Source organism: Perna viridis, chromosome 4 (assembly GCF_037379345.1).
Source record: "Perna viridis isolate PV_CMFRI_1.1 ecotype Kerala chromosome 4, ASM3737934v1, whole genome shotgun sequence".
In the NCBI taxonomy this organism is placed as follows: Eukaryota; Metazoa; Mollusca; class Bivalvia; order Mytilida; family Mytilidae; genus Perna; species Perna viridis.
In genome coordinates this window covers 17,576,126-17,589,818 of record NC_142448.1, presented here as the reverse complement: position 1 = coordinate 17,589,818, position 13,693 = coordinate 17,576,126, and the positions used below count along the sequence as shown (strand labels likewise).

The following is a 13,693-nucleotide window of genomic DNA, read 5'->3' as shown; positions in this document are numbered from 1 at the left end:
AACTCTCAAAATTCATGTCATCATTGAATAACCCTATTATTAACTGGTGAATAACCCATCAAAAATACAAGAGCAGGTGAATAACACATGTTTGCAAATTACCACATTTGAAACCATCATTTTTTGTCAGTCCTTTGTTTCATTCGGTATAATAAAATAACTACGGCACTCTAATTGGGTGAATATCCAAAATGTCAATCTCACTAAGGTTATTACCCTCGGGCTAAAGTCCTCAGGCAAATATCCCTAGTTCGGGTTGACAGTTTTGGATATTCACCTCCTTAGAGGGTCGTAACTGTATTATATTATAACATGAAATCATGAAAACGCGAACGATAGGAGATAACAGTAACCGAAATTAATAAATGCTATTATTACAATGAAATTTTGTCGAAAAACACAAAATGAAAATAGTAAGCCTGATTCGCTAAAACGCACATAGTAATGTTAGTACAATTATCAGATCAGAGTCTTAATAAGCTATATATGGTATCATGTTATGTTCGGTGTTTTTAACAAAACAGTTACATTTTCAACCAAAAGCACATCAAATTTACACTACTCTCTTTATTCACAGAACGCAAAAAGCCTAACGCTATAACGTTGTGAAGGTGCTACTTTGGAAATTTCCGATTTAAAATCTCCAATTTAGAGCAAATATGTCGAAAATGCATTTTCAACAATTTGGTACTAATTTTTGTACTTTCAACCATATAATTTTTCATTAATTAACATTTTTATTATCACTTATTGATTTTTCTACAGATCCCAATGAGTTTGCTCTTTAAATAAGTTTTGATATTGGCATCACTCGTGACCATAATCCTAGGGAAAACGCCCCAAGTCTTTTATATGAATAAATGAAACCCCACTGAAAATCATTACCGTTCGTAAAACACTCGTAACTTAACCGCAAATATTCGTAATATTCGTTAGGTTTTCGTAAGCCATTCATTGATTGTCCGTAAAAGCTTGGACCAAATCGTAACAATTCGCATTGGAATCGCAATTACTCTAAATTCGTAAACTGCTCGTCCGCACTTAGCATTCATTCGTAAAGTGATCGTTCATATTCGTAACCAATCGTTAAGTGATTGTTCATATTCATAGTAAATCGTAAATCATTTTCAGAAGCGATCGTGTTAGTTGCACGAATCTTGTAAAAGTTTGTGATTTGAAGGGGTGAAGGGGGTATTACACATGGTTGAAGTTTTATTAAATAATGAAATGGCCATGACTGATAAATTTTACATTTGCCGGTTTTAATAAGCTAGAAATTGTTTAATATTATTATTGTGTAACTTTGTCTAATTGAGCCCCGTGCAGGTCCGGGTGTTAAAAGAATAGGCCTGCAGCAGCGCTAAGCTTGTCGTAAAAGGCGACTAAATAGTGCTTAGAAACCTAGCCGGGGAATAGGCGCTCTGCCCACAGAGCAACTGGGATGTGTGCCCCAGGTGGTGGAATGGGGTACCCCTGGCGTGTTACATGCTGGGGTTGTCAGGCTATAATACGGAAAACCTGACCGCAAACCATAGTGGTGCACCGTGTTGGGAAAAATGTCACGTTCCTCGCACGTTCAAGAACCCTGCTGTGGTATTCGATAGGAGTAGGAACCATAGCGCTCCGCCACAGGAGGCTAAATTGCCCTTCCTTACCCATCCCCCCTTTTTTCTAGTGGCAATCAAAATTTGTCGACCCTGTTGTCCTTGTGTCCCATCCTTTTTTGTCTGAATATAGCTGAAATATTGCTGCTCGGACGTTAAACCCCAACAAACAAACATTGTCTAATTGATATGGATACTGTGCTTTGTGAAACTTTAGTAATATAATTCACTTTTTGATTTCATAAACGTTTTGAAACTTTTTAGCTTTGCTAGCACGGTATACCATATATAATTTTCGTTAAGAGTCATTATTGGATACCAGATTATACTTTGATTAACATGCAATTTAATTTTATTTTGATAACCAACAAGTAAACAGTCAATAAATAACTATTACATAATCTAATCGAATCTAGGACTGAGGTGAGCATAGACAACAACAATTGAGAAGGTCCTGTTACTTATGGTGTAACAAGATTTCCAGGATGACACCCTTTGTCGAGGAAGAATAGATAGCATCATAGTTACTACAGATCATTCAATAACGGAGAAGTCACTTGATCTCAAATGTCACGACTCAAACTCTCAATTCAATATTATTATACAAATCATCCAAAAAAAATTACATTAAACATGTTAAAAATCCTTCAGCCTGTAGGTTGTATAAAGATAAAAGAAAATATAATATTTACTCCATAACACTGATAAAACTCCATTTAACTGTTTTAGATATATCCTTTGTAAAAGTCATAAAATTCTTCCTTGCCGTCGGGAAGCACTATGGTTACATTTCGAGCAGTGGTTGGGCGCGTTGTAACTGAAAGTGAAGTTCCAGCTCGTGATTCCATTTCCGGTTCCGTTTCTAATGGCACCAAATCGACGTTGTTGTTTGCTGGCTTGGCATCCTGCAAATTAGAAACGATTAAAGCAACACTCATTAATAGCGAGAGCGGAGAGGTCTATAGCAATATGCACACAAATGCTATGGCTAAGATCTGTAGAACAAAACAATCATAGTCCTGCAGCGATTTGTCGATTCGTCGTGGAGAGAATGCAAAATAACTATATATTTAAATGAACATGCAGCACATACCGGTATTAATCGACATGTACCTAAAAGGCAGTAAAAACACTTTTAACACTTTCGGTTTATCGAATTATAATGTTTATTATTTCTCACTTTAAATTCTAACCAATTCAATATCATTTTACTGAATACATTTACCCCCTTATCACATTTTTCTTCTGAAGGATTTTCTTCCGTGTTACCCTCTGCCTTGAAATCATCGAGAGTTTCCCTGATGAGTCCCAGTATGTTAGAGGCATCAATACTTTTTCTAGCGTTGTTAACACTGTACTCTGAAGAACAAAACAATATTGGTACGACAATGAAAGATGTATCGGAAGAATGTACTACCTTAACTGTGTTCCAAAAATGTAATTAGGAGTACGGATAAGCACTCCACACTTGTCTTCAAAAACTTTAAAAAAAATTGACATAACTCAAAACTGACAACGATACACTGATAAAAAAATCGGAAGTATAACGACTTGTGATTACAGCACTGTAAAGATTATGCATGCGCGGAACGGGCAATCTAGAGGTTAAAACAATGCCAGAATAAAGTAATATACAATGACAACGGAATATACACCTGACCAACAACAGTCTACATATGGATAATCTTTGTACTTCTCCGTTAGTCTAAACTTACTATTTGCTGTATGCTGATTTACTCCAGATTTCATACGGATCCCAACGAGACCAAGAATGTCTTTTACAGCAGTTTTCACAATTTTGACGATGCCGACTGTGTCTGGTGCTGAAGAACTTCTTACTTCTGATATACTTTCATTTAAAATCGCAGCAAACACTGTCATTAATGTGAAAATTACAAAGAATACATAAACAAAAAAGTAGAGTTCCGCAAAGGCTGGAGATGCCTTTATCATTGAGTCTAAACTGTTTCTTCCTATTAATGTATTCGTCAAACTGCCAAATGATATAAAAAAGTTCCTGTATTCGTGAACTGTCGAGCCAAATAGGAGATACCCAAAACTGACAAAATCAAAGAAAACCACTGAGAACATTAATGAAAACTGAAAAATCGGATTAGCTCCCTTCTGAAGTACTTGAGCGACTTCGGTCAACTTTCTGTTGTATTTAAGAGCATTAAGAATACGTAAAGTTGCGGTAAAACACAAACCACCGAGTACACATGTGAACATATATTCCCATACAACTACATGCTGAAAATTGACGAAGGCATTCTTGTCTTCATTATATTTGTCTATAGCGTATTTAGTGTAAATGAACTTGCAAATCCAAATTACAGTGCCTGCATAACTTAGGCAACACAAAAATAGATCCAAAACATTCCAGAAGTTGGTAATTGTCACTCGACAGCCGTCATTTCTGAACTTTTTTAAAAGCTTGAATGTCAGTACTAATATTATGATCAGAAATACAACATAAAATATAATAGACAGGGCCCCTGTAGCATCCGTAATTGTTGAAGCCTTAAAACTTTGGGTATCAGCCCAATGAAAGGCTCCCCCTGCCTCAGAAAACTCGGCTAAATATATTGAATACGAGTAAATATTGATGTTAGGATTAAAAATAGTAAATTCGGCGAACACTGCCCTTGTCTGACGATCAATCCATTTGTTATTGATCAACTCGTTGATAATATTAATCGACCCAGTTTTGTCACCCCCAAGATTTTGGATGTAACCACCTCCATCATAAGAGTTGTACACTCCCATAATTGATATCCCCCAAATTTTATCAGAAGACGTGTGACTCCATGCACCAGGGGTTAACAATAAAAGCCCTCTATCTTGTAACACACCCCTTTGTTCGTTATCGGTGTCGTATTCTGGTACGCAAAGCCGTCCATCTGTTAAACGGTCGTCATTACATGTCACTGAAAAAGTAAAACATTTGGTAAATAAAATTTAAACGCATGAGTTCCATCTTCTTCGAGATATGGAGAATTATATCGGTAAAAACTTTACCGTTGAGACTAAGTGCTAATTCCTGTGTTATATTTGTTAATATATCATACCTATTACACAGTACATTATTTTCTGTCATCTTGCAAAATCATACAGACATTTTAATAGTAGTGTTTGGAAGGATGTAAAAATAATATGTTAAAATCAATATAAACACAATTTTTTACATAAAAAATTGTATGGTAAAAATAAAAGCGTTATTTGTAATTTAGCCTTTTCAAGCGGAGACAATTGGCGGGAAAATTCTTTCAAAGGGGAGTTTATTGGCGGGAAAATGGTCTATGAAAATTAGTCCGAATTTCCTCTGACCCTGCCACCCTCCTCTTTTTTTATTTGGATATTGATATGTCAGGTTGGGGTCAGAACGATGTGCCATACAAAAAGTTGGAGATTTAGCGGTACCGCGGAGTATCGCCCTTCAGCCGCTTGTAACGACTTTCAAGTTGAAATTGTACATGTCACACCTACCTAGTTCGATTTCGGAATCATTTTCCTGTATGCTGATACCAAATTTGCTACAAAAATTACATTTATTATTGAAGTTTCGGTCATTTTCCACGAGAAACCCTGTTTTGTTGACATTTTGAACCGTAATAGAGAGTAGGCGGAGCTTGTTACTTTTGGAACGGAAGGGTAGCAGGCACGTAATTTTTCCTACTCTCTATTACGGTTCATAATGTCAACAAAACATGGTCTCTCGTGGAAAATTATCGAAACTTCAATAATAAATGTAATTTTTGTAGCAAATTTGGTATCAGCATACAGGAAAATAATTCCGGAATCGAACTAAGTAGGTGTGACATGCACAATTTCAATTTGAAAGTCGTTACAAGCGGTTGAAAGGTGATACGCCGCGGTACCGCTAAATCTCCAACTTTTTGTATGGCACATCGTTCTGACCCCAACCCGACATATCAATATCCAAATAAAAAAGAGGAGGGTTGCAGGGTCAGAGGAAATTTGGACTATATGAAAATGTAATTTGAATTTTATATATTTATATTACAAGAGAAAAGAGTTCGGGGACACCCATTTTTTGATATGAAAGAATGCAAGACAAGCGTTTTTTATATAAGTTTATAGGGAACACTGTACATTAGTGTATTTTAATAGTTTGCAAAATAGTGAAAACTCTCTATAGAATCCACATGAATGTTGTAAAAATAAACTTTATTTATAGAATCCACATGAATGTTGTAAAAATAAACTTTATTAAGGCTCACTTATCTCGAAAACAAGTTCGGTGACTTTGTTTTTAAATTTAAAACCTAAAGTATGTTAATTCAAATTGATCTTTGAGAAAAACTAAGAAAATATATTTTTTTCTAGTCAATGAAAATTAAAAAAACAAAAAACAAACAAAAAAAACCATTCTCTATCTATAATGGGTAATTCTGGAAGGTAAGTCAGCTCAGATTGGTTACATTTGGCACACTTATGTTGTGCGGCGAAATCCCTAACATATACTTCAATACAAAAGCGAGTTATTAGACAGTTCAACAATCATTTCTTCACCAATTTCTAGAGTTACGTACGATGCTGACCCTTGCAAGAGTTGTTGCTGAAATCTAAATTAAGCTATTGTACTTTAGAGAGTAAAAGACATTAATTAAATTCCTGTTCTTTCAAAAATCAGATATTGAGAAAATTCAGTTTTCCCACTTCCTTGAAACTGAATGAAGGCGGTTTAAAAAAGACTAAAATAATGGTAAAATCACTACAGAAGTTTTATGGTCGCCACCATGAACTCGTGGATCGTTATAGTGTATCCATCTGCAACACAAAAACTGATATGTTCATCGTGTCATAGTTTTCCTTTTCTCTTTCGTCTACCCTGGACTTGAATTTTTATGAGCAACTCGGAAAGCAGAGGACGCTTACCCTATCGGTGCACCTGGTCCATTCTCCCAGGTTTTAGTCGAGTTCGAGTTGCTCATTTGCTTTTGTTACTTTATATGTATTATTTTAGTTACTTAGTGTTCTTTGTTGTGTATGTCTGTTTTCCGTGTTTGGTCTTTGTCCCTTAATTACTTTCTTTTGATTTCCGCTAGAACCTTGGTTCCCATGATTACTCTTCGTAAAATAATGGAGAAAAGTGTTTACAAGAATAGATTAAAAATTGAAAGCCGAAAGACTTATATACAAATATAAAAAAAAATTTCTTTTCAGGTTAGAGTTTTTGTGGTTCTTTTATCCTTCTTGTACGCTACTTGAATAGGTAAATATAAGAGAGATGTGTTTAATGTATCAAAGATAACAGTAAGAGAGAATCGCTTCATATAGCAAATTATGACATCACTTTTTTCCCTTTTAATTTTACGTATTGTTGATTTGCAGTTCTTGTAAGTGTGTATCCGTATACCCAATCGGGATAGGGTACGTGTACGTGTGACATTTTTAAAGAAATAAACTGAAACGACTGATTATCAAATATTTGACAGACCCCGCAGTCAAGGTTGCGAGAAAAGAGATTATAAGATTTCTTGTGTATATTCGACAAATTCATCAATGAAATACCTAAAAATTAGTCATATATGTATGTCATCTGTGTATGAAATTGTAAAGAACGCGGGCCAAAATCTTTACTTCATTCAAAATACGTTTGTCTATATTAACATAATACAAATAACTTATAAGATAAAAGACTGCGGTTTAAGGAAAACGCAATCTTTTTTGTGTAGTATTTAAATGAACTTCTAAAGAAACATTACCATTTTCCGACCTGACCTGTCGTAGTCTTACAGTCCCAACTCGAAGGTTGTTCATATCAGAAACGTATCGTTTATCAAAGTAGTCGAGTGGGCCATTGTTGTATCTGGCAGTAGGGAACATAAACGGTACAAGTGTATCTTTGGTCCAATTCAGGAAACTTTCTTGAGAGTTAACCTGACAAGATTGATATTTTCTCATAATACAATTGAGTGACTTTCCCTGGGATTTTTATACACAGGTTTATATAAATGTATACCTTAATCTTATGCCCGTTAGAACACAAAGTCAGTCTAAAAAATCTTGATCGTATTGTAAGTTGATCGTATTGTAACTTGATCGTATTGTAAGTTGATGGTATTGTAACTTGATCGTATTGTAAGTTGATCGTATTGTAACTTGATCGTATTGTATCTTGATCGTATTGTAAGTTGATGGTATTGTAAGTTGATGGTATTGTAACTTGATCGTATTGTAAGTTGATAGTATTGTAACTTGATCGTATTGTATCTTGATCGTATTGTAACTTGATCGTATTGTAAGTTGATCGTATTGTATCTTGATCGTATTGTAAGTTGATCGTATTGTAAGTTGATGGTATTGTAACTTGATCGTATTGTATCTTGATCGTATTGTAAGTTGATCGTATTGTAACTTGATCGTATTGTATCTTGATCGTATTGTAAGTTGATCGTATTGTAAGTTTAGTTACTTTGTAAGTTTAAGTCGAGCAATTGGGTCCTTACTAAAAATTATTCCATTTAATTATTGTTTTAATTGGACAGCCATAAATTTAACTCTTTTTAACACAAATTAAAAAAAAAAATTAAAGTACTGATACTCAACTTTTGGCAAACCTGAAAAAAATACACAAAAAGAAACCCTCCTACACAATTATTTACGGTAAACAGGATGTTGATGAACCTGGTAAGAGTACAAATCATCTTGCAAACGCAATATACCAAATATCTAAGCATTTGCTGAGAAACCAGTTACGAAAACCACCTGAAGGTTACCAAGACTTACTGTGAAGATCCTGGAAAAAGGACACGATACAAGTTAATATACAAGACATATATATATATATATAAAATCGTGTAAATAATAGTCAACAATCACTCTTACGGGGTGATGGATCGTTAAAAACGATGCGAAACATAACAATAAATAAAATATAGTTTTATGAGTTTTATGCTAAGAAAGGATATCTGTTATCCGAAATATTCAATTTAAATTTTACCATCTTCTGGGGATGTTAAACATATTTAGACGTTTATATATATATATATATATATATATATATGAGTCTGAAAGCTTCCCAACGATGTTAAAATTTGGTCGCTCCCTCCGCGGGACTCGAACTCGTACCGCTGTGACATCTATGGCAACACCGCCTGTACAAAGTCCAGCGCCCTAGACCACTCTGCCAGCTAGGCTATAAAAAAATAGCTTTCGCTAGCCGGGTCATTCCTCCTCGTAGGATTTATCTAGGGCTGTAACTTAGTACACGATGTATGGTAGTTCGGGACAGCTCATATTGGTGTTGATATGTAGGAAAGAGGATCAAATTAACGATACATGTCACAACAAATCCATATTATACAAACGTCTCAGAATGTGACGACTCTATTCGCTATACTGCTCCATCGGATCAAATTGATACAAGGAAGAAAATGCAAGCATAGAAGGGTCTGAAAAATTCCAAATTATGTTAGAACTGTCAAATTTGCGCATAAGCTTTCCCTCTAAGAGAAGCTGTAATATCTGTAAAATAAAAGTGTAACGGGCGGAGAAGTTGACTGCAATACAGCCCCCTCTAATAAGGTGGGTAAAAAAAATACCTTATCAAATTTTGAATGATTCTTAGTTGAGACATAAAGATGTTGATAGATGTTGGATTTAAGCTGGTACGCTCTGACATCTCTGTTGATATAACTGATGGAGAATATCACAACAGCGAATACAACCTGTAGAACAAGTTCAACAAATGCTCTTTGGGCAATTTTTTCCTTTAACCTCTCTGCTCGTCTGTGTTGCAAAATATCTTCAACAGGAGGACCGGATTTTGACATTATCTCCATACGGAAAGCTGCAATTATTGAAATAAAAAGATAAAACCACTTCCTTTTCGAATTTATGCAATTGATATACGAAAGATATATTGAACATTAGCGAATAATTTACTTTACATATTCTTTTACTTTTTCACATTCCAAACCTGCTCAACGATTTTGCATCATTCAGATGGTTATCAACGATTATCCTCTTTCCACAAAAAGAATAATTATAAAATTTCTCTCATGATATATTGAATATCGTTCTCTATGGTTTATTTTTCTGAGATCGTAATGGGGAATTGATTCGAGTCTTTATTTCTGTGAACCTACCAGAGAATTGTGTCGAGTCTTTCTCTGTTATATTGCTGCATTGATACTTTATAGCGTCTAAGTCAACGCTCAGCTTTTTATCTTCTGATGGCGTTTTGAAAACCCAAGCAATGATCAGCGCAATCAGCAACACCTAACAAAACAGGATTGAAGAAATAACATACTCCCTTGAAAATTCTTCCCATAATATGAGGTGAATGGATACGGTGAATATGTCAAAGAGACAATAACCTCACCGGCCACCGGAATGGAGAGTTTCAGCTCAAGGCCATCCATGGGTCTTCAATGAATGACGAGGAAACCCTCACAACACAGGACAGGCTGCAGCTGACCCCAAAAAACATTGCACAGATGTACAGCGAAATAGTTGCCCCCATATACACCAGCAACATAAAAGTAAAAACATTGTGTTGTTTGTGGCAAATGTTCGTTACGCTTGATTAGTTTTTTTAAGAGATTGGAACATTTTTACACTATACATGGATATAATATACTATATTCACCTTCAAAGGATCAACAACTAACAATGATTCCAAAAATGATAGGACAAAGGTTGTCAACCACTCTTCCGACTTGTCTTTTCCCCATTTCATACTGTACAGTATTAAGAAGAATGCTGGGATGAGTATTGACAGTGCAACAATAAGCCATGCAATGTAAACACACCAGTGGGGCAGTTTTGCTTCTTCGATTACTTCTATTTCATCAAATCTTCGTCCGATATCACCAGATACACTATTTTTACTAACTTTTCTTTTAACTCTTGCGTTTTTAAAAAGATGCGTTATAAATAGTAATGGTGGAACCGTGATTATTACACCAACAACCGAAATATAAGCTGTCCGCAGTGACAATCGAAAGGCACCTATTCTAACTGTATCGGCAGTGACCGTTTCTTCATCATCTGATTTAAAGAACATGGCGTTTGTTATCATTGTAAGCATCAACAACGACATGAGACATGACAATCTCTGCACTCGGGTAAAGAGACTTCTTTGTGGCCTTACTACAATTGACAGCCATAGATGGTTGTCCGTCAAATTTGTACGGGTTTCCTGTGAAAACACGCTTTCAAACCCTGCATTTTCTTTATCTAGGACAGGCAACAATCTTTCAATCATGCCGTCGTCCATATCTAGGGCTAACCATTGATCACTGAGGAAAACAAACCTAAAATTCAAAGACAACGTTCAAATAAAAGCAAGAAATCTAATACAAAGCTACATGAGTATGGATAATAAGAATCTGTCTAACGTGAAAATACAAGAGTGTTTTTAATGTTTCACTCGCTTACAAATAAAGTTGACAATTACAGCTTAATATTACTTTCATATGAGTGATGTTGTATAAGAGTTCAGGTAAACCTACCTGTCATTTGAGTGTAAATCTTCAACAACTATTTTATGGAGGTACCATGATGCTTCATCTCCCTCGCCACTGCTGTCGTGCCAAATCCTTAGGTATGTCAATCCACCTAATGGATTGCTTGTAGACATAATGAAACTTTTCACGGTCTTACTCTCTAAACCCTACAAAGGTAGATAAATGCTTTATATTGTTTGTAGTTATTTAATGTAAATATAACGAAATTCAAAACAAACAAAACTTATCATCAGAGCTAAAACCAATATATAAAATACATCCAGAGACATTGACTTATGCAGTGAAAGACAAGTCCGTAAAATTTCACTGAAAACTAACCATTTACACTTTTTAGGTAAAAATATTAAAGCAAAAATGAAAAATAAGAAGAAACATTATAGATATGTTGTTACATTGAATTTCTAACCATATGATTTCGTTCATTCTTAAGCATATTACTGACCGTGGTCGACCCATCACTCATTAGCCTGATTCCACTGTCGCCGTCTTCTCCACCAAGTATAAAGCTGACATTTGACTTAGTGCCAGCGCCTGGACGTATACCAGTATATACAGATATCATATAAAAATAGTCATCATACTTTTTATTGTCGCACAATAGTACAGGAATCCACTGAAAAAAGACATTATCAATTATTATAATAAATTTAAAGAGTAAATATTAATACATGAAAAACTGTTTAAGTATTCTGTAGAGGCCGACAGAACCATTCCTTGTTAATGTCGCCATGCAGTTCATACAATAGACATGTCTTTTGTTTTCCTGTGAATAATTTAAGATTACTGTTCTTTTATTCAACCCTACCTTTTTTAAACTGAACATTGAAATTGCGTGTTAATAAAATGACCTAAGGATGCTAATTAGTTATAAATCATTAGCGAAAAACTTGCAAAAAGACCCTTTATGCTTTTAGACCGACCAGGTTACATAGAACATCTTGGTTTGCGAAGTCTTAGTAAAAGGAAACTTATCACTTTTAAAACATCTTTAATAAAATACTATATTTTTCTTAGGCTAAGTGTAATCTATTTTGCGATCAAAAGGTACTAATTGTATCATAGACTACCTTCACTTGGTCCAATTTGTCTTTACGACGTAGGTACACTAATCCTAAGATGTAGATTACAATCAAGGCAGTTATGGTACCATATACAGCAGCATTATTGGGGTCAAACATAGACCATACCGAGTGGAAGTCTATCATATTTGGTTTGAAGAAGGATGACGTGAAAATGCTACCAGATCCAGCAGCACAATAACACCGAGTTTCATTTATAGTGGATGTTGGCAATATCTGTTAGCATTTAATAAAAATGTATTGGTAATTAATATGAGGTAAATTTCAGACGCAATTAAATTGACTTTAAAATCCAGCTCCAAAGAAATAAAAAAATGAAAAATAATAATGCATACATAAAATAATTTATTGTCTTCATGAGAGTCGTTTGAAAATCCAATAAAGATGTTGTTAATAAACTTCTGCGATTTCATATGATCTTAATACCAATTTTGCTTTTATAAATATCGAATTTAAACCATTTTCAAAAACCCATTTATAATGCAAAAAGGCAAAGAGTTTACCTCAACAAAAACGGTGAAAAGATATAACAGTTGACAAAGACACCAACAATATCAATACTGACTCACCGAGCATCCTTTTGAAGTCCAGGAATTAGTTCCTTCATCGAAGACCCGACACCCTGTTGTTATTATACCTACACTGGCATTTGTAAAAGTGTAGTTAGAGGAAGAGGGGTAGGAAAAGACGCTTCGTTTTCGCCTAGATAGACCGTCTTTATTTGCTTCTGTTTCATTTATTGCTAGAATCATAAGATCACTCCCATTAAAACAGGGTCATAACTATTTCGCTAAAAATGTCTTCATTTCATTTTCATCAAAGCGTTAACCAAGAACTGAACATTCTAATAAAGCAGAAAAAATATTCAGAGTACAAACATGGAGTTTAAGAGCACAATGGGCGGAAATAAATATGTGCAACTTTTATTGGTCGTAACTGCAGTGGTAAGTATCTTGTACAACAAGATACCGTACCCCTGACTTATAAAGCAAATTTCACAAATGTATCTCCATATGCGTTATTGTTTGAGCTACAGTTGTGTAGTTGAAAAAACTAAAATTCACATTAATTCATTATTAGAAAAGCATCAACCAGTAATCAGGCGTTGTATTGTTTTATTGAGTTTGATGATTCTAGTAACAACTTTGACATTTTGCAGTGGTTGAAAAGATCATTAGAAATAAGGAACTTACAAGAAATATAAAAAAAATGAATTGACTTTATTAAAGAAATGGGTGTTATATTTTTTTTCGATATATTAAGAAATGACCTCAAGCCTGTGGTGCACACTAAATAACCTGCGTAGGAGGTTATTTTCAAGAGTGTACAACGGGCATTTTGGGTTATTTCACATAGACCTAATTAATTTAAGTGTCATTCCTTATTAATTAATTTAAGTATCGAAATTCAACGACTAAATCATTAAAAAATTGATGACGTCACAGTCATTACAAAATTTGGTCTATGAGATGATGGACGAAATATTTTCTCCAATCAGAATCCGTGTTATTTC

The 13,693-nt window shown here is 34.6% G+C and overlaps 1 protein-coding gene across 1 annotated transcript in view; it reads right to left on the bottom strand.

Moving 5' to 3' along the window:
• Positions 1–1,933: 1,933 nt before the first annotated feature.
• The window catches only part of LOC148619122 (uncharacterized), a 54,451-nt gene continuing 42,691 nt past the window's right edge, over positions 1,934–13,693 (bottom strand). The window contains exons 17-27 of the mRNA XM_088578686.1: positions 12,750–12,922; positions 12,169–12,396; positions 11,544–11,714; positions 11,087–11,247; positions 10,222–10,888; positions 9,719–9,851; positions 9,173–9,420; positions 7,334–7,508; positions 3,320–4,531; positions 2,830–2,963; positions 1,934–2,509 (exon numbers count right to left, since the gene is read on the bottom strand). Coding sequence (XP_088434812.1) covers positions 2,330–2,509; positions 2,830–2,963; positions 3,320–4,531; positions 7,334–7,508; positions 9,173–9,420; positions 9,719–9,851; positions 10,222–10,888; positions 11,087–11,247; positions 11,544–11,714; positions 12,169–12,396; positions 12,750–12,922 — 3,482 coding nt within the window. The 3' untranslated portion in view covers positions 1,934–2,329. The remainder of the gene's footprint in view (positions 2,510–2,829; positions 2,964–3,319; positions 4,532–7,333; positions 7,509–9,172; positions 9,421–9,718; positions 9,852–10,221; positions 10,889–11,086; positions 11,248–11,543; positions 11,715–12,168; positions 12,397–12,749; positions 12,923–13,693) is intronic.